General features: G+C 45.5%; 1 protein-coding gene across 1 annotated transcript in view; it reads left to right on the top strand.

The window, feature by feature from the left end:
• The window catches only part of TENM4 (teneurin transmembrane protein 4), a 520289-nt gene extending 499049 nt beyond the window's left edge, over positions 1-21240 (top strand). Inside the window, 4 exon segments of the mRNA XM_025202552.1 lie at positions 248-544; positions 1317-2931; positions 8777-8919; positions 20449-21240. Of these exon segments, the coding sequence (XP_025058337.1) occupies positions 248-544; positions 1317-2931; positions 8777-8919; positions 20449-21207 (2814 nt within the window). The 3' untranslated portion in view covers positions 21208-21240.
• Positions 21241-22230: the final 990 nt, after the last annotated feature.

Below are 22230 nucleotides of genomic sequence, written 5' to 3'. Positions count from 1 at the left end.
GAAAACTAAGGTGGGCTTTCAAACACACTAGGTGTTGTCTGAGTCCTGATGCCAGTGAAATCACTGGTAAAACTCACACTGACATCAGTAGAAGTAGAGGCAAAGCGACAAGTGCTGTGGCTGTCTCACCCTAAGGCTGTTAATACATAGGCGTCTGTAGCATCAAGACTGATTCAAAGGGACATTTGGTGGGATGAAGCTAGTTCTTGCGATTTCTGACATGCTAATTTGTCTTTCAATCCCCTAGGTGCACAACAGGAACTTGCTATCCCTGGATTTCGATCGCGTGACCAGAACAGAAAAAATCTATGATGACCATCGCAAGTTCACACTGCGGATCCTGTATGACCAAGCAGGGAGGCCCAGCCTCTGGTCTCCTAGCAGCAGACTGAATGGCGTGAATGTGACATATTCCTCCGGGGGACACATTGCAGGCATCCAGAGAGGAACGATGTCAGAGAGGATGGAGTATGATCAGTCAGGCAGAATTATATCCAGAATCTTTGCTGATGGAAAATCATGGAGCTACACTTACTTAGAGAAGGTGTGTCCTCTTACCGATGGCAGCTCATTCTTTTTTCGTACGTGCTACACTCAGTCTAGATCCATTCATTCTAGATACACAGCCAAGGTAGATTGGCTTCACTCCTTTGACTTTGTCCCAGCTGAGAATCTGCCCTTTAGAGTTTAATACACACTCATGTGTGTAATCCTATTTAAAGGATGCGGATAACTCTGGTATACAAGTCTCAGACAACAAAGAAAGCTAGCACTGAGTATTCCCCAAAAAACAAGGCTGTCCCTCTGCTCCTGCCCCATTCCCTATGCATATGGATTAACCTGCAAATCTTTGGTTACTTAAACAGAAAAGTCTCATGTTGAGTTAGATACCACACATACATTTTTAGGTAAAGATAGATCACATTGGGGTGATCACATTAATTAGATTGCATTCATAGAAAAGATACAGTGAGTTCTGATAAAGGTAAGCACACAGTACTGACTGAAAGATTTTTCTATATAATATAGGACCAAACAATCCATAGAGTCCAGCTTCCTGTCTTCTGCAAAGACTCATTCCAGATGCTTCATAGGAAAGGAGAAGAGCAAACATGTTAGGTGGCCATATGATGATTGGCTGCATTTTAGTTTCTCTGACATCTGCAATGACTACTTGAGTTATGCAGACCACAAATGCTCCTTGGGGTAGAGTTTAGAGATCCTTTGTCCTGAGAAACTGTCTTTTTTGTGAAAGTTCAGAATGATCACACCTTAGAATGAAGAAAATAATTAATTCATTGTTTTCCCTATTCCAGTCCATGGTGCTGCTTCTTCACAGCCAGAGGCAGTATATCTTTGAGTTTGATAAGAATGATCGATTGTCATCTGTGACAATGCCCAACGTTGCCCGACAGACCTTGGAAACCATCCGCTCTATCGGATACTACAGGAACATCTATAAGCCTCCGGAGGGCAATGCCTCAGTCATTCAGGATTTCACTGAGGAAGGGCAACTCCTTCATACCTTGTACATGGGGACAGGGAGGCGAGTCATCTACAAGTATGGGAAGTTATCCAAGCTAGCTGAAATGCTCTACGACACCACAAAGATCAGCTTCACTTATGACGAGACCGCAGGCATGTTGAAAACAATCAACCTGCAAAATGAGGGGTTCACCTGCACAATCAGATACAGGCAGATTGGCCCGCTCATAGACCGCCAGATCTTCCGCTTCACTGAGGAAGGTATGGTGAACGCCCGCTTTGACTACAATTATGACAACAGCTTTAGGGTGACCAGCATGCAAGCAGTGATCAACGAAACACCATTACCCATCGATCTCTACAGATATGATGATGTGTCAGGCAAAACAGAGCAGTTTGGTAAATTTGGGGTCATCTACTATGACATCAATCAGATCATCACTACCGCCGTTATGACTCACACCAAACACTTTGATGCCTATGGCAGAATGAAAGAGGTTCAGTATGAGATATTCAGGTCACTCATGTACTGGATGACTGTGCAGTATGACAACATGGGAAGAGTGGTGAAAAAGGAGTTGAAAGTTGGTCCATACGCCAACACGACACGGTACTCCTATGAGTATGATGCTGATGGCCAGCTGCAGACCGTGTCTATCAATGACAAACCACTCTGGCGTTACAGTTACGATCTAAATGGAAACCTCCATTTGCTTAGCCCTGGGAACAGTGCCCGCCTTACCCCGCTCAGGTACGATCTCAGGGACAGGATTACAAGACTAGGGGATGTGCAGTACAAAATGGATGAAGACGGTTTCCTAAAACAAAGAGGGAATGACATTTTTGAGTACAACTCAGCTGGCTTGCTCATCAAAGCCTACAATAAAGCAAGTGGATGGAGTGTGAAATATCGATATGATGGCCTTGGAAGGAGAGTCTCTAGCAAAACAAGCCATGGCCATCATTTACAGTTTTTCTATGCAGACCTAACCAACCCCACCAAAGTCACCCACTTGTACAACCATTCAAGTTCTGAGATCACCTCCCTCTACTATGACCTGCAAGGCCACCTCTTTGCAATGGAGCTCAGCAGTGGAGATGAGTTCTACATCGCTTGTGATAACATTGGTACCCCTCTGGCTGTCTTCAGTGGGACAGGCTTAATGATCAAGCAGATCTTATACACGGCATATGGGGAAATCTACATGGACACCAATCCCAATTTCCAAATCATCATTGGCTACCATGGAGGCCTGTATGACCCTCTCACTAAGCTCATCCACATGGGCCGGAGAGACTATGACGTGCTAGCTGGGCGGTGGACGAGTCCAGACCACAACATGTGGAAACATCTGAGCAGCAACAACATAATGCCTTTCAACCTTTATATGTTCAAAAACAACAACCCTATTAGCAATTCTCAGGATATCAAATGTTACATGACAGGTAATACTTCTCTTTATCTTTTTAATTAATTTATACTCATGCTGGTTTTGTTCAAACGAGCCCACGGTTGGTAGATAGGTTCCTCCTCCTTCAGCAACCTAGTCACAGTTTTTTTTTTTAGTATAGCTGGAGCCTGAAATTATCATGTAAAATAATCTTTAAAAAAAAACAAAAAACTTGTCAGTCCTTCTTTATCCATTACACACAAGTAAAGAAAGGGCACTTAATATGTTTTTCTTTTGAATGACGCTTTTAACCCTTCTTCAGCAGACACTTATTTGCATCCATAGACCTCATGACGTATTTAAGCCAAGATCCCCATGCCTCCCCATTTAGCTTTCTTAAAAAAGCACCCTAGCCAACCCCACCAAGGTCACCCATTTGTACAACCATTCAAATTTTGAGGTTGCTTCCCTCTATTAGGACCTTGAAGGCCACCTCTTTGCAATGGAGCTCAGCAGCGGAGATGAGTTCTACATCGCTTGTGCTGAGCATGGGCTTAGCTACCTATCCCCACCTCATTAGGAGCCCTTTACAGGATCTAGCATTACCCTGGGTGAGAATCACTGCCTTAAAGCCTCATCTGAGTATGTGTGACTCACTGTAACAGAGTCAAGCTCCAGGTCCAGATATGGGATGCATAAAAAGATCCAGTCTTTTCTTCTGTGATCTCATGGAATCATAGAAAATTAGGGTTGGAAGGGACCTCAGGAAGTCATCTAGTCCAGCGTTTCTCAACCCATGGGTCGCGACCCAAAAGTGGGTCACAAGAATATATGAAAGAGTCATGAACAAACTTTAAAAAGGGATCAACAAACTTTAAAAATGGATTCTCTTTTATAGGAGAAAAACGTAGGAAACTATGGCTTTTCCCTTGCAGGCTGTCAGAGTCCCAGCCTGCTTGGGGCTGCTTGGGGCCCCCCTTGCCCCACACACCCACCACCTGCCCCACACACTGGGGGGCTGGGGCCTTGGGGCAGGGGGTCGGGAGTGAGAGGCACTGGATTGGGACTGGCCATTGATGTTTACAAATGGGTCCTGGTACAAAAAAGGTTGAGAACCATTGATCTAGTCCAACCCCCCTGCTCAAAGCAGGACCATCTCCTTCTCTTCGTTCTCTTCCCTGGGGCCCATTTCTTCAAATTTCCGTTTCATTGCTGATGGACATCCCAATAATCCTTCCCATTTATGCCAGTAATTTTGTTTGCATCACTTCCAGTGAGCTGCAGGGAAGGAACCCAAACATGGGCTTGTTTCACCAGAATTTTTCACCAGGGCTTTTATCATCAAAAAGTTTGTGGGAAACGGTCTGTTTTGTTAAATTTCTCATTTAAAAATATGTTTCGAAAAGTTTTGGAAAGCTTTGAGTGGTACATTTCAACATTGTCAAAATAGGACAAGTCTGTTTTTCTGCTTGAAATAACTTTTCAATTCCAATTTAAGCTAATGTTAACCAAAAAAACCCAAGAAAAATTAAAAGGTCAGAAATAAAAATGAAACCTTTAAAATGACAGCATCACATGGAAGCTTCTTTCCCATTGTCAATTTGTGACAAATGTTGAATTTTTCATTTTTCAGCTCAGTTTGAGACAGAAAATTCATTTTTAACATCTCAACAGCTTTCCAGATGCAGAAATAATATGTTCCCATATTTCAGTGTATCATAGCGCAGAGCTGAGTTTTGGCAGTTCTGGTCATGAACCCGTGCCTGTGATCAGTGTCTATGGTCTGTTCACCATTTTTGTAAGAGTATAATTATTTCAATTAGGAGCATGCGTTCTTTAACACAGATGTATTTGTACACCTGTTGTATTGATGCAGTGATATTAATTTGAAGGTCCTTTATGCTGACAGGGCTCGTTCCTTTTCCCATATAAGAATAGCTATGCTGATTATTCATCTGTGTTTACCCATATAATGATATCCCCACTGAGCCATTGCATTGCATTAACTATGCCAGTATAGCTAAAGAGATTCAACTCTGGATACAGGCATGGCCTGCAAAGCTCTTTGGAAATGAAAGGTCCTATGTAAACTCTTAAGCATTATTAATGGCCTTTTCTGTGGTCAGAAGACCTGTGTGTTCCAATGGTCTTGAACGGTCTCAATGGTTCAAACCCAAGCCAGACAGGAGGGATTAGACAAAACGCAACCCAATGATCATCCAGGATGTCTGATAGGCCAGCAGCCCATCCTCAGAAAAACACAGAAGCCCAACAAGGCAGGCACTATGGCAAGCAGCACAGAGACTGCAAGGGAAGGATTTGACGGTATTAAGAGGCCCCACTCTGCACTGCTCGCTGCCACCTCCTGAGCTCGTATTAATGTGCTGGATGTCTACACTGTGAGTCTCAGGCAAGGAGCATCCCTAGCCAGCATGCTCAAACCTACGAGTGAGCTCCAGGTAGAGAGTTGCCATCATCTCATGCCCCGCAGCGTGCCGTTGCTTCCCTTGGCAAAGCAGCTGCCAGTTCACAGACTAATGAGACCCACCTCCGTCCTGAAGTAAAAGACTTCCGCGCTCATGTATACAAATTGGAAGCACGCAAAGGGGGCGAGCGGGAGAAGCAGGTATTTATGTTTTGAGAGGCCCATTGTTAAACATGAATATTTTAGCAATTGTACACTTCACGGTGCAGTGCTTTACTGCCAGCCTCAGCAAACCTGATGGATTGAACTGACATTTCCATTACATGTGTCTGCATTAAGCACTCTTTTCCGGTGCCCTCAAATGAATTTACTGTGAAATGTGTTAGCAGGGTTACTGTAGCTGGGGGAAAAAAAACCTACACGATATGAAATATACTTTTCTGTCAAAAAAAGTTGTCATTGCATTTTGGCAAATTCATATTTTTTCCCCCTGTTCTCGTAGCCCCGCCCTCCCCATGTGATTTTTTTTTCCACCTGTGCTTTCCAAACCCCTCTCCTCAAAAAGAGCAAACAGATGTTTTCCAAGTCAAATTGGTGAGAAGCAGCAAACAAAGCCTGGTTCCAACCTTTTCAGACACATTACATATTTGTCCTCCTGTTCAGCAGCCCCTTCTGTGCCCTTTCAAACATTATTTTGAATGCGCCTGGTGAATGTCTTCTGTATCCCCGCTGCCCTTTGTAGATTTACTTTGTTCTCTTGGCCACCTGGCCTACAATATGCATATCAAAGCTCTTAATTTTGCATTAGGCACATTTGGAAACAGGCTGGAGGAGCACCAAGCAAAAAAAATAATTAAGCAAGGCTTTTATCTCTTCCCACCTCCCTTCAAAGGCCCTCCAAAAACAGTCTGCCCGGTGAGGGAACAGAAGGGTGTTTATTACACATGGATCAGGGCAAGTGCTTTCTGGACTCAAGCCCAAACTCCAAATTTTGGATTGCAGGAAGTGTGCACAGGTGTGTTTGGCCTCTAATTCTCCAGTTAGGTGGACGTGCATTATTTGTAATTTGCATCCAAAATGCTTTTCCAACGGTCCCTTCTATATAAAGCACAATTAAGCCATGCAAGGGGGCAAAAAAGAATAGTGGCATGTTACTTCATTGGGTTTTTTGGTTTTGTTTTTTAACAGAATCACCCCTTTCCCCAACCCTGTCCCCAAATCATCCCGGCAGTGTTAGCTTAATTTGCTCAAATGAAAAACAACCCTCTTGTTGAGAGAGCCCGATACAAATGAATCACCAACACAATGCTAATTACCATGTAGAACTCCAGGAGAGCCCCAGGACCTGATAGCTAATTAAACTTTGACCTCCGCTTTTGCTAGCCAGGGTGGTTATTCAGAGCCTGGATAAATAATGGGTAGGTTATGTTGTACCTTCCTCCTGGACTCAGTGTAGACAGGCAAGCTTAAGATCATCACACACTCCGAAGTAGATAAAGAGGGCAAAGTCATTCACCTGCCACTCTCAGACAGATCCAAGAATTAGCCTGATTAGTTATTTTTCCCAGCTAGCTACTCACTCAGCTGTCATTCCTAATAGCAATGAAATCAGAGATGTTAGATGTTACTCAGTTATCTAGTCCATCTTCCAGTCCATGTGGGAATGTTCCTGTCCCCTAATCTACTCATAAACAGCAGTCTCCCAGGTAGTGGAGTTTCTTACTATTTCTCTTCTTGCTCTATGTGAAATCAGGAGACTTCTTGACCTGTTTGACTGTCACAGATGCAGGCACCACCCCCAGTGGAGGGGCATGCACCATCATCACCACTTTGACTGTGGCTGATTCTGTGTGTATAACCTGGCATGATAACACAGAGTCTTGTTGAACAGGTTTAGGAGAAAAAAAGTGACATGTAGCAATAAGAAGCTACCCTAAAATAATAATGTGTTTGACTTCTGCCTACAAATGCCAGGAAATGCAGACTACAGGGAAAGAAGGTGTGGATACTCCTTCATGCTATATGTCAGCAGGGTGGATAGACATAATGGTCACCTATGTATAAATTAGGGTTGGCAAGCCAGTCAATTGACCAGTCAAATATTGTCAATTGACTGTTTTTGACTGGTCAAAGATTATGGTAATTTTATTTTAAAAACTGCATTTTTTGGCAGTTTTCTTGATAGAAATATGATGCTTTATTGTTTTGACACATTTCTTAAGGGAAAAAATTATGCTTTTTTGTGTATTATTTAGACCAATTGGTAATTTTTTGACTAATATTTGAATGGTCAATTGACCAAATTTTATTTGATCAGTATAAATACCCAACCCTAGTATAAATTATATGGATATAAGCTATTACCAGGTAACTGGGCATGTCCACATGATACGCTACAGGCACAGTAGACTAATTCTACCATGCGTTAGCGTGTCATGGCAAAAGCTGTGCTAATGCGCAGTAGAATTAGTCTACTGTGCATTAGTGTCACTTAAAAGATGTGCACTGGTGCTACTGTTTACGGCACATTAAGTTAATACCTGTTATTACAGATACTAAACTTAATGTGCCATAATTTTAACACAGCTCAAAGTTACATCTGTCTACAGTCTAAGAGTCACAGGTTAGCACTTCTATCTCACACACCCAGTCATGTCCTCCCATGTTACCCTCAAAGTGCTGTTCCCTCCTTGTGTGCCCCTGCTCACCAAAGTTGGACACTCATTTCTTATTCACCTGACCTGTAGATGAGCTGGCATGTACCAGCCTTTATTAATATATTTTTATTACCTTGCTTATTCTTTTTGGTAGCAGCATACCCATGCTCAGTGCCATACGAGCCTTACAGGAGCTCTGGAACAGAAAAGATGGCTTAAGTCTTTGACATTTGTCCAGTATTATTAACAAGAGTTTACACTTAGGCCGTGTGAGACATCAGGGATCTTGGGACTGGCGCTGGTTGGTTCAGATCAGTGATCCAAACCTGGATGTCACACTGGGGTGCAGCAAGATCCTTTTAGGGGTGGCACAAAATATTAGCACTATTAGGTGTGCAAAACCCTGCTCATCATTTGGAAGGTAAACACAGAGATTTCAAAGATGAATCCACAGTGCCCTGTTGTGGGCTTTCTGAGTTCTTGGCAACAGAAGGATTGCTCTATTATTTTTCTGTAGGCAAAAATCAAGTGGAAGCAAAGAGCATTTTCCAAGGGGTGCATTGAGTCTAAGAAGGTGGAGAACCACTGGTTTAATGTAATTTTCTTCATCTTCCATTGCTTTGGGATGCAGTTTTCAAAGAATCCTTTTGGGTGATGGTACTTCACGGGGATGAACTATAATAAGCAGTTCGAGGCTGTTTCTACGGCACCTAGCATGGGGGGTCTGGGTCTATGACTGGGCCTCCTAGACCCTACTGCAACACATGTAACAGTGCATATAACAATAGGTAATCTTTCATCTGTTTCTCTCATTCCAGATGTCAACAGCTGGCTGCTCACCTTTGGGTTCCAACTCCACAATGTTATCCCTGGATATCCCAAGCCGGATATGGATGCAATGGAGCCATCATACGAGCTTATTCACACACAGATGAAGACCCAAGAGTGGGACAACAGCAAGGTGATCCATGCAACTTCATTTTCTATTGTAGACATTTGTGTGACCCTTCTTTCCATAGCATCTGGGTGCAATGCTCATTGTAAAAACAAGTATCAGTCTGCTCTTGCAGACTATCCTAGAAGTCAGCCTGGAAGTAGCTGCAGTGCCTCCCATCGTAGCAATGAAATGTGGCTACTAGATAACCACATCCAGAGCTCTTTACCACGAGTGGGTCCTTTCTGGTGGTTTAGCAAAATTAATCAGTGATTTTCTTTCCTGCAGAATGCTGTGTTACCCTAGGCTACATGCCAGCCCCTTAAAGCAAGGCATCAGAGGTGATAGAGGACACCTTTTGGTCCTTTCGGTCCTTACACCAATCCCCTGAGAGTGAATTGTTTCCTATGGCACACCCTCTAATGCTTGTCCAAGCTGATTTCAAGTGACTTCAGGTAGCAGTACTCCCACCACTTCCCTTGGGAGGCTATACTGCCCTGTGGTAGACTGCACCAGAAAAAAAGGTTTTACAACAGTTGGCCTAACTTTTGCTTGGTTTGATTTTTCCCCAAATCGCTGCATACTGCTTTAAAAGATTTAGGCCCATATCACAATGCTTTTAGCTCATTTTAGCAGGCAGTGCTTCTTGAACCAAAACATTTATAACTCACATCTCCATCTGCCTCCTTTCTTCTTCCTGGGAACAGCCTTGTGAAAACACAGGGGATGGCATTGTTCAGGGGGCAGGACACTGGGTCAGGACTCAAGATTCAAGTTCTGTTCCCAGCTCTACTACTTGTCAACTGCATGACCCTAAGCAAGTCACTTTACTTTCCAACTGTTTCCCTTTAAAACCATAGCTTGCTTGTCTCATTTGTAGCCCTTTCAGTACATGACCTGCCTCTCCCTATGCGTTTTGCAGGGTACATAATGCAAAGGGTCCCAACCAAAGGACTTTGGTATATTATCAGAATATGAGTAACAATAAAATATGTTAGCACATGAAAGCAGTCAAAGCAGTCTTCCTGGATCCATTATTTTATATGGTTCTTTAAGATTTCCTTATAATAGAAGTCCCATAGGCAGATGTTAATAGAACCAATCCTTCAAACATGCTACAGCAGAAAAAATGCAATTTCCTACTTTCCCAAGTTTAAAAAAAAAATCTCTAGGCTGCTTTGTTTTTACCTTCGTGGATAAAACCAGTAGGCTAATTGAGATAATTCCTCTAACCAGGAATGCCTTTCTTATTTTCCTTCCCTTTCATGTGACATAAAGACCCCCATAGGCAGAAGTGCACAGGAAAATGTGATGTAAAAGAGGCTTCCACAGTAGGCAACATGGGTGTATTGCTTTCAATTATTTCAACATGAAACCGATATGAATCTGACATGTGGCTGGTTGTTTCCTATGATTCTTGCAATATCTCATGGTAGCAGAAAGAAAAAAAATGGCTGATGCTCTTTTGGCCTGTGTAGACTGCCTTCCTAGAGCAAAGAGGTTGTTGGCTCTGTTTGTGGGGCAGGGAAAGAACTGAAAGGGTATGTTCAACTAGGAGGGATCCCATTGCCAGAAAAACATCTAAGTGATTAGGGGGATTGCCACGAGGGAAGAGTAGGGCTCTATATATTGATGCCTTGATTAAAACATGGAGAGGAAAACACACATGTTAAAACCAAAGGAGGAAATTAAGCCAAGTTAAATAGAAGTTCAGGACATATTCCCTGTGAGAAGACCTGGTTAAGTGGTGGAATGGCCTTCCAAGGAGTGTGGAAGAAGTCCCATCATTTAAAAGTAGCCTGGACAAAACACCTGAAAATACAGTTAAGGACAATTTTGCATACACTCCAGTGGGAGCGGCTTGAGGAGGTCACAGGTTTCTCCATTTAACTCTCTCTGCTCTCAAGTCTTAGCAGTTACTCCATCAACTTGAGTGAAGTGGCTTCTAGTTCACATCAATGTAATGACCCAACGCATTGTGCGCCATCCTCATAGGAGAAGAGCAGAGAGTAAACACAAAGCAAGCAAGCTCCTCATCTGTGACTGGAGTTTTATCTCCTCCGAGTACATAACCCCAGGAGTCTTGCGGGGGGGGTTCATTCTGAACTTGAGCATCTTTCAGCCCAGAAATATCCAGCATGTCATAAATGCCGTGCTCAGCTCGGCTTAGCTTAGCTATCCCCCTGCAGCTCCAGAGTGACATTTAAAATCCAATACTCTGTTGGGCAGCACTTTTTTCCCTGCGACTATGAGGCTGTCACTAAATTGTTTGTTGAACAAGTTCAATGTTATTGGCCAGCAGGGGACTCCTGGTGACCTCTGGCATATTGCAAAGCTGCAGCACCTGAATCCAATTTCGCTCCTTTTTCCCTTTTGTCTTGTTGAACTACCAAGTAATTGCTGGAACGCGTACAGCTCTGTCTGTGGGGAGGGGTGTTTTGGAATCAGTCATCATTTCATTAACTGTACTGCTCTTGGCCGTGTGAGCGCTGGGCTGTGATGACGGGCTTGTCTTCTGCAATGCTAGCTATGGGAGCGGGCGAGAGGAACCCAGGCCAGCTGGTGGTATTCCTCCTCTGTACCTGGGCTGAGTCGACCTGTAGCAGTCAGGGAGTAAGCTGCATTGTTTTTGCCTGTGAAATGGGGGTGGGGGGCATTTGCATGTGTAACCCTTCTGCCAGGCACCGGTCAACAGCCAAAAAGGCTGGGTTCACATTTTGGGATACCCCATAAATTATACCAGTGGCTCGAGCCCCCACCCAGAAATCTGGGAACATTAGATTTGCTGGGGTGTCCCGTATAAACAAAACCCCCTCCTTCCACCAATATAAACACAAAAAACCAAATTTATTACAGGGAATTAAAAGCAAAGCACAAAGCAAAGTCTATAGCTGGCATTCACATGGGGAGACTTCACCCATACCCAGGCAGTCTGGGACTTGGGGCTCCCTAGAGGGTAGCTCTGGGGGCCTGCACCCCTATGCCAGCCCTTCAGCAATGGGCTGGAGAGGGGGGCCCACGCTGGAGAGTCCTGAGCTGCTCCCTGGGTTCGCCGCACCATGGGGAGCTACTCGAGAGCATGGGTCCTTCTGGCTACAAGGGGCTCTGTTGCTCCTGGAAATGTGGTAGAGCGCTGACCTCCACTTCTGCATGATGGCTTTGAGGGGTTAACTGCAGCTTTCATTAGCACACTGCACCCCAAAACTCCTAGTCCCAATCCCAGCTCTGCTGGGCAGAAAACTGCAGAAGAACGCAAAGGAAAGGTCAGGCCTATCTTGGCTTGGGCCTGACCTACAGCTAGCGCCCAATCACACCACTTGGTTGGGACATAAATTACAAAAGAGCTAAAAGGAGGTCCGGGCTATCTCGCTGGGCCTGAACTGGGCAGCAGAAGGCAGCTAGACCTATACTGCACTGAGGCCTGGATCAACGAGAAGAAATGCCAGGTCTCACCCTGGCTCAAATCATGCCAGGCTTCACCCTAGCCCCAATCTGTCAGCCAAACATATGGCTGGGGTCAACCACACAGCTAGGCTAAACGCAATAGCTGTGAAACAACAAAAAGGGCCCAGGCCACAATGGCTGCAGCTTGGACATCCAGTCCCAGCTGTGCCACTGCACTGAGACAATACAATTCCAAAGAAGAGGGGCTGAGCCCATGTGGCCAGTAACTGCCAGGACCTGCTCCTGATCAGCAGGATCCTGGTTTTCCCTGATAAAAATTTGCAAATTCTCTGATAAAAACCATGAAATCCATTATTGAAATGAAAGGTCCCTCACTCTCCCACCCCCCCATTCCCACAGCCTCCCCAGCCCTGCTGGTACCTCACACCCCCCACCCACAGCCCCCTGACTCCCCAAACCCTGCCACAGGGGGGGACCCTAGCTGCCAGGAGCTGGCGGCTGCTGCAGTGGCGCAGAGCCTGGCTCCCCCCTTGCTGCCTGCCTGGCAGTGAGGGGCACAACCCCGCGCCACTACCCCTGCTGCCGCGCGCGCTGGGGATGTCTCATCAGGGCAGCACGGAGCTCACTGCAGCAAGCAGCTTCCCACGCAGCCCTGCTGCACCCTGAAACACTGGGTCTTTTACTCTGTAAAACTTGCAAAATCTGTGAGTTTCTCCATTAAAATGAGAAATCCACATTTTCCTCCAGTAAAGGGGGAAATCTGTGTTTTTTTCTGGTTTTCCATGGGAAACGGAAAACCCGGATCCCTGTTGATCAGTCTGCTCCAGGGATCAACACCCCCACTCAAGAAAAAAAAGGGGAAAGAGGAAGGAAATAGGAGTCTCAAACTCCAAAACAGACTTTCTCTCCCTGTACCTGAGGCTTTCCTGTCACATAGCTTTTGCTCACCTCTCCAGTGAAAAGGGGTGGAGACCATCCCCCCATGGGGAGCAGGTTTTCTGGCTCCCAATACAAGCCCCAGCTTGCCATGTGCTGAGCACATGGCCAGAACATGCACACTCTAAAGCACATACTTTACCATACACAGCCCAAGTGTGTGTGAGTGTTGCACATGTTATCTTCCCCAGGGAAAATCCTCCAGGATGTATACATCCTGCCTGCTGCATTTGATCACTCATTGAGGTTGTTCACATGAGTGACTGGTGCCTCCTGAATCTGGCAGGGCACCCACAGGAGGAGTATCCACCATTGGGGGGCACCAGCCCCATCTGGGGGTGCACATGCACCCCCTACCAGTCGCCTCTGGTTGTTCACTCAGTCTGGCATTTAAAACACAGGTTTTGGGTTTTAGGCTGCCTATAGACATGCTCGTTTGCATTCTAACTATAGAGCGCCAGCATCGCTGCAGTGTCACTTGTATTAAGCCCCCTGTGTTTTAAAATGGCCGTGGGGGTGCTCATCAAATGAGCTTTAGTTAATGCATCCCACAGCCATTTTTAAATGTGCAGAGGCTTAATACACATGACAGTGAAGTGTTTTAATTAGAATGGTTCTCTGGGAACCACTCTAATTAAAATACCCTCCCCCTGCCCCTAAGCATGTGTATAGGCAGCCTTAGAGATCAGGGCCTATTCCCCAGGTTGTCTGATGTCACTTAGGGTCACATCCTCACCCCAGTGCCCAGGCTGCCCACTGGGAATTTCTGTAGGTCCCATAGAAGCCACTACAGGCCCCCTGTGGTCCTAGCACTTCTGCATCTGAGTAACTGGCCTGATTTGCAGAGCAACCTTGACTCAGATAAGAGCCATGGGTATCAGCCTCTCCAAAGATCACACAAATAGGTTTCAAAGCTGGAGACAATTATTAGGAGCCATCCGGTCTTCTACCTACGTACAAATTCCAGCCCATAGTTGTTTGAACAGTAGCGTCTCTTTTAAAGAAATACTTGGTCTTTCCAGAAGGCAAATGTTGGAGGAGTCACCAGTCCACAAATAACTTGCTCGAGTGGTTCCCTGCCCTCACTTGCTAATAAATGCCTTATTTCAAGTCTGAATTCATCTCTTTAATCAAGTCATTAGCTCTCACTATGCATTTGCCTGAGGTATTAAAAAGTTCCCTACTTTCCAAAATCTCCTCCCTTTGCAAGTATTTCTAGACAAGTGATTCTCAACCAGGATGCCACAGTACCCTGGGGTGCTTTGAGATCCTTTCAGAGGTGCCACGGGATACCATACAATGCTAGCACCGTTAGATGTGCAAACATGATTCACAAGACCAACCCAGATATTTCAAATAGGACTCCATAGTGTTGGAAAAATTCTGACCTGTCAAGATCTTTCTGAGTTCAGTGCAACAGAAAAATTGCACTAGCATTTTTCCAGTCAAAAAACAAGTGAAAGCTAAGAGCTAGCAAGTTCCAAGAGGTGCTTGGAGTCTAATGAGGGGTGCTTCAAATCTAAAAAAACATTGAGAACCACTTTTGGAAACCATGATCAATTCACCCTTCTCTTTTCCAAACACTTTCCAATTTGTAGTCATCCCATTTAAAGGGTGGGACCAGAAAAAAGCAGTTATGCCACTTCCTAAATATTGATTAACCACAGTTGAATATGCTGCTTAAATCTAATGTGGATAATAACAGTGAGGTTTTAGAAGGTGATAGAAAACTGTTGCTATTATTATTGATATTTCTTTATTACTGCTAGTTGACCAGTCTCATCCGTGAGGACCAATGCAGCTGCAGTCATAGTATAAAGCAGTCTGTTGCTCACCCCTCCCCATCTGGATGACTTTACATATTAAAACCAAGCAATGCTCTTTCCTGTGGGCTTCTAACAAAGTTCCTTCCTTTGCCCAAATGGCCACTTTTATGGTTGTCAAGAAAGAAAAACAACACTATCACAGCCAGCAATATCACTTGTCACACCAGAGTTTCCAGAAGTCCTACCCGGGAGATCACCCCATTAGAAATGGCCTGCTGACTGTGATAAGCCCATCCAAGAGAAATCTCGGTCTGTGGCACAGTATACACGTTCCAGGATAGACCAGGAAACCTGCTCAGATGTCTTACATTTTGGATATATGACAGAAAACAAAAGCTTTAGGCATCACACAGGGTAAGGCACTGCATAAACCGGTGAATGAAAGAAACTAGCCATGGTATTTTGAGTCCCCAAGAGACGCAAACAAAATTCAAGAGGCTATTCCAAAACTGCTGTGATGTACTATTCTCTTGAGCTTTGCACAGTAGCAAACAAATGCTGAAGGTCACTCTCTTTTCTCCAGTTGGTAAGATAAAGTGAAAGGACGTCTGATTTAAAAAGATAGTAAGGGAAAACCAGCCCAGAATACATATGTCTCTTGCATCCAGTGACATATATTGAAATAAAACAACCATTAAATCCCTTCCTTCTGCTGGTTTTATATGTAACTCTGGTTTATAGCTGCCAAAAGCTACAGAATTTTTATAGATATTTGCTATATGCCCTCTTCAGCTCTTCTGGTAATTCTCTATTGCTCTTCCTTGCTAGTTCATTAAAATGGTTTGCAAGAGGAAAAAAGAAACGATAAGTCTCAAAGACAGATATGCTGTCTCTTTGAACGCTACGTAATCTGTTTGCATCTCCCACTTTCACTTTCAGAGAAGAGTATACAGGCTGGGTTCCCCCCGCCCATTAGATGTTTTAAAAAAATACACTCTTTTATTAAAGAAATATACTCAAGGTCATTAGATCTTAAAATGAAGCAGCTTTCAAAGTCAGCCTATATTATCGGACTCACCTGTAGATTATCAGAGAAGTGTTTAATTATTATGGGGCTACAGGGATAACGCACTGCACTGCCATGTGGAAGACTTTTGTTTCTGTTCTTGCTTCTCTGGGTGACAATTGCTAGGAGCAATACTGGAGCCGTAAGGCTCTGGGAGACAACCCACGTTTCTGGGTGTTGCTCCATAGCAGTCCCTACATAAATGCCTCAGCTAGGATTGCTATAGCATTAAGCTTTGTCTGGTAGCTGGGCGCAGAACAAGGAGTCAGAACACCCGGTTTGTTGTACTGGTTTTTCTCACATATGAAACGCACCTTGCCCCCCCTAAACTTAGCTGCTGATAATAAGGAAATGCAGGGAGCAGAGAGCCTGATCCTTCAGGAGCAGAATGGCCTGGCCCCTATTTCAGCCAGGTTGAGAGCCAGCAGGGCCTGCTAAGGGTCCACCCAGCTCGAGAAATGGAACGGGGCAATTCGGCTCAGCTGGCGACATCAGCTGAGTGCCTGATCCTGCTGGAGCTGAACTGCTTAGGTCTGCTTCTTGAGCTGGGTGGGCTTTGTGTCCTGCAGCTAGGGGGTTAACAGAGCAGCTGCAGGTTTGTGCTCCCCAGGTTCATCTGGAAATTGTGCAGGACCCTGAGGGAATCCCAGCTTTCCCATCAGCAGTGGTGGACTTTCCTTTGCCTCATCCCTCCCCTGATCCTATGGGAATGGACAGAGGAACGGCTACCTGTGAATGCAGGAACTGGACTGAATAGCCCAGGGGGGCACTTTCCATTCTAGGTTCTTCCTCTGCTTGTGATCAGTCTAAAAACATGAGAGACAAGCTAGATTGTCCCATGACATAGGCAATGCATAGGAGGGGCACGTGTCCCCCCTGAAATTGGCCCTCGCCGGCCGGGAAATGGGGAGCACCGGCCCTGTGGTTGGCAGGGTTGGCGATCGGCCGCTGGTGCCCTCCCAGAGCCGGGAGGCACCAGTCGCCCAAGGTGCAAGAGAATCCCTTCTCCCAAACCACAGCAGTAAGATGAACTTCTCCAAGTTATCTCTTGTTTTTGGTCTCTGTACAAACTGTGGCAACCTGCTGGTGTCAATAGCAAAGTCTCCTACTGGAGATTCAGCTTGGAGCAAGCTCCATACATGTTTCTCACAAATCTGGCTGAAGCGTCTGCCAAGTTGGAGGCTTTGCTCTTTTAGCAAGATGTCTAGGATGGCAAAGTAAATGGGAGATCCATGGGAGCAGCACTAGCCCAGATGAGAGTTTTGGGAGGACCCGGCATCTAGTATTACCATATTTACATGCATACCGCATGCCCTCTTCTCCAAAAAATAGTTATCTGAGATTGGGGCACATGTTGTAAGCAAGGAAGCTGATGTGCAGACTGAAATAGAGGGATGGGGATACTATTATGACTGCCAGGGGCTGGCTTTGTGCTGGGCCACCCTTTGCAAGGAAAAGAGTGAGTGACGCTGGCAGCAGAAGTCACTGCGTCACTCGCTCTTTCCTTGGAAACTCTGCAGCTCAAGCTGTAATCCTGCCGAAGTTCTTGCTGACTTGGCAGCAGCTTGGGCTGTGCGGGGGCTGAGCCATGATTGGGAAAATCTTTTATACCTCATTTTGCATTCCCAGAACAAGGTGCGCATCTTATTTGGGAGTTTGTATGCAAGAAAATATAGTAATGGGCTCCCGCGCCCCATCCCATTGCTTTTAAGCTGGTTTGCTCAGGGTGTAAGTCATGGCAGAAATTCACCTTTAGCAACAACCCTAGTGAGTCATTTAGTCTTCCGTGCCAGTTTTCTCACGTATAACGTGGGGCTTTGCTGGTGGCTACAAGGGGCCAGGAAGGAATTTTCCTCGCACCTTCTGTTGCTACAAGTCTTGGGGCCCAGGGGGATTTTACCTTCCTCAGGAGCAATAGGTGTTGGCAATAGGTGCCTAGAACTAAAACCCAGAGGTTCCTGGCTAAAGGGTCTTTCCCCACTCCTCAGGAACAGGCTGATTGTCTCATTTGGGATCAGGAAGGAATTTAACCCCACAGTTCGACTGTTACCAACTATGTGGGGGTTTGCCTCCTCCAGGAGTGGGTGGAAGCAGGGAAAATGGTCCTCTTCTTTGGACCTCTCTTGGACCTTCCTTTATATTTATAAACTTTGCAGTGGCAGGACATCAACAGTGCCCTTGTCCCCCTGCTTTACCTGTGGCAGGTGAGGGTGGTCTTAGCATCCTTGGGTCATGTGCATTGTATCTGCGTGAAAAGGGTTGTTTGTGGAGTTTTAGGAATAGGTTAGATGAGCACTTGCACAGGATGGTTTGGGTTCAGATGAACCTGCCTTGAGCAGAGGCTTGGACTAGATGACCTCCTGAAGTCCTTGCCAGCCCTACTTTTCCATGATTCTGTGATTGCTATGGCTGGTAGTGGGTTCATGCATTCATGTAAAACGATTGGAGATTTTCCACCAGAAGATGCTGTCATGAATTCAAAGGCTTGCTACTGTTATAATATAAAAAATAGGGACCTACCAAAATGATGAGTTTTTAGATTTCATGGAAAAATGTAAAATCCAGCATTGCCCACAAAAGCGGGCAATGTCCGCAAAAAATAAAACAATAAAAAAATAAAAATTACTGAAAATAAAATGCTGGCTCCCCCAAGGGAGGGCAAGGGGTAGGGTTCTATGGTGACAGCCCTTGCAGCCAATCAGCAGCAAGGGACAGAGCCACCAGGGTCCCTCAGCCAATCAAAGGCATGGCCGGGGTAGGAGAGGCCATGATAAGCCCTCGAAAATGTCAATCAGCCCTGTCATCTGCCCATGAAATCGGCTAGCTGCCTCCTCGAGTTGGGTAGACCCCTAATGATAAATTGGGTCTGCAGTGGATGAGCATCTCCATGCTCTTCCTGGTAGACAGGTGTTCACAAAAGCCACCATGTAAATTAGCATTAAGGAGCACTCTTTCTGCAAGCATCAGCTGAGCATTCAAAGCTGGACAGTGCATTTTCTTCACTGTTCCCAGAAGGGGCTGAGGCACAGTGGGAGATCATAGGTCCTCTGCCTCCACGCTGGTAATCCAGCCCCTTTCACCAATATTAACTGCCCTATAAAAAAAAAAAATAGGAGCGCAGCACACTCTTCTCTGTGCTCAGTTTTTAATGCTGGCTGTCATTGCATTATTGAACTACGTCCTTGGCAGGGAAAGGAGACTTTTGTTGTGGAATCCTCTTGCTTTGGTGCAATTTGAGTGAATTATTGTTCATGGACAGGGGCTTGAAAAAAGACTGCACCCCCAGGAACTGATGAGCATGGTGCCAGAGACATTTTGCAGTAATGAAAAAGCTTTTGAATCGCTTGATACATTTACACTAACAGCAAAAGTGACTTTGCATTGTGACTGACTAATTGATCAAAGTCTGCTGCCCCTATTCAGTTTTGTCTCAATACGTGACGGAGCCCCGATCATTGATGATATGACCCCACAGGGAAACTGGGAGCAGTGTGGTGGTGGGTTGCGAGAGAAAGACATCAAATAGTTTGATCTCACACAGTACCTTCCTTGCAGGGCCTCCAATAGTAATTCCCCCATGAGTCCCTTAACAAGTAGTGCACTGCTTCTGGAGTCCGGAGGAGGATGCATGCACCGAATCAGTGGTGCTCAACCTTTTTTAAAAGCTGGCCAAACCGTAACATCAGAAAGGGGCCGAGGGCCACATAGAAAAGCATTCCCTGAGCTCTGCACACTCAATGAGCTCTCTGAGCTTATCAGTTGTCGCTGTGAGCTCCAGAGCCAGGGGAGCGTGGAAATGCCACTGCTGCTCGTCCCCTGTTTTGGCATTCACCCCATCAGGCTTCAGGGCCTCATGAAAGCAGTGACTGGCCAGAGCCCACACTGACATGCCAGTGAGCTCAGGGCGCTCATGCCACATAAGGAGCCCAGGCAAGGTATGGGCCATTCACATGGGCTTCGCATACCTGTAAGTTAAGCACCACTGCATCAAGCAATCAACTTTTCATGAGCTTAAAGAACAAACAGGTGGTCGAGTCTGAGCTAGGACTCAACAGTTGCAGGTAATGCAACACTGAGCTATAAATTCCCTCCATGCTGGTTCCCATCCAGTCCAGCTTTCCACTCTGTCGAAGGGAGTGACATTAAATCAGTTCAGCTCCTTGAAACAATGGCTGTTAGGAAGAGCACCCTTCAAACATGTGAATCTCAATCATTGGGTTAAGAATAACGAATTAATTGTAAAAGCTAAAAAGAAGAATGGGTGAGCAGACCCCTCTGGTGTTTCTCATTAGATTGTACCATGTTATTCGCTTGTTCTCCTGGATACTTTGTTCACTGTACAGCTTCTCCTAATCTATTTTTTCTCACTTTCTCCTTGCCCAGTCAATCTTAGGGGTGCAGTGCGAAGTGCAGAAACAGCTGAAGGCCTTCGTCACGCTGGAACGCTTCGAACAAATCTACAGCTCCAGCATTGCCGGGTGCCGACAAGTCAAGGAGAACAACAGGTTTGCTTCAGGAGGGTCTATCTTCGGGAAAGGAGTAAAGTTTGCCATGAAGGATGGGCGAGTGGCCACCGACATCATCAGCATGGCCAACGAGGATGGGCGGAGAATCGCAGCCATCCTGAACAATGCCCACTACCTGGAGAACTTGCACTTCACCATAGATGGAGTGGACACGCACTATTTCATTAAGCAAGGGCCATCAGAAAGTGACCTGTCCATCCTGGGCCTCAGTGGCGGGCGGCGAACCCTGGAGAACGGCGTGAACGTGACCGTGTCCCAAATCAACACAGTGCTTAGTGGAAGGACTAGACGCTACACAGACATCCAGCTCCAGTACGGCGCGCTGTGTCTAAATACCCGCTATGGGACCACCTTGGATGAAGAGAAGGCCCGCGTCCTGGAGCTGGCCAGGCAGCGCGCTGTCACCCAGGCCTGGGCCAGGGAGCAGCAGAGACTGCGGGATGGGGAGGAGGGCATTCGCTCGTGGACAGAAGGGGAGAAGCAGCAGGTGCTTAACACAGGTCGGGTACAGGCCTACGATGGCTACTTTGTGATCTCAGTGGAGCAGTACCCAGAACTGTCAGACAGCGCCAACAACATCCATTTTATGAGACAGAGCGAAATGGGCAGAAGGTGACATAGAGGGTCCAGACGCTGACTTCTTGCCAAAGACAGCTACTCTTTTGTGGCCGCTTACATGACTGTGTTGTACTCAATCCTTTTTCTAAAAACAAGCAAGGCAGGGGGAGGAAAAGAGAGAGAGAGAGATGATAACACGGTTGCACTGTAACTCATGCAACATACCTTTTTCTTTCCTTTTCTTTTCTTTCAAATTTGGCCTTCACGCGTTTTTTGCAATGAACAGAAGGTATGTTTTGCCGTTGCGTGATCACAGTGAAATTTGCTGTCTTTTGTCCTCCCCGCCCCAACCCCGCAACCTTGTGAGGAATTTCAAGTGGGGAGTCGTCAACGTACGTCCGTAGGTTACTCGATGTGAAGTGAGAAATGGGTGTCTGTGCTAACTCGTTTCATCCTAACCGTTGCCGATTTGGGACAGGGAGAGAGAAGCCTCTCGCCCAAGGAACAAGGACGGGGGCCGAAGTGGAAGATGACACTGATTCCGAACCTCTTAACGTGACTGTCTGAATCGTGTGCCTCAAAAGAGAACTTACCAGTAGTTTTCACGTTTCACTTGGGACAAAGTATTTTTGGGCTCCTGCTGTGCAGAAGTAGATTATAGAGGCAAAGGAGCTGATTATATTAACTTGCAAGATGATTCTCTTCCTTCCTGAACTGGAATAAAAAAAAAAAAATCAGTCTTTTTTCATTATGAGAGTAGGTTTTTTAATTTTATTTTATTTTTTGGTGCGTGTGCAAATCCTGTTTTTAGTTAAAATCCAGTAAAGGCCAAGAAAGATGTTCCCGCTTTACTATGAAAAGCAAAAAAAACAAACCTCTCTGTCTTGCACAGAGCTGTTAAGAGGTGGATTGAATACACCGAAGTTGTACATTTGTTAACCTCATTAAATGTATAGTATTTCAGGTCACCAGGTTACATGGACAGCAGTCCGCTGTCCTGTGTCTGATAAAGGAAGTTAATTTTTAGGAAACTAATTTGAATTTTGTATTCAAGTGACAGACCATTGAAAAGTCAAACTCC

This window comes from Alligator sinensis, unplaced genomic scaffold, assembly GCF_000455745.1.
Source record: "Alligator sinensis unplaced genomic scaffold, ASM45574v1 scaffold1089_1, whole genome shotgun sequence".
Taxonomy (NCBI): Eukaryota; Metazoa; Chordata; order Crocodylia; family Alligatoridae; genus Alligator; species Alligator sinensis.
This window is presented reverse-complemented; position numbering and strand designations above follow the sequence as displayed.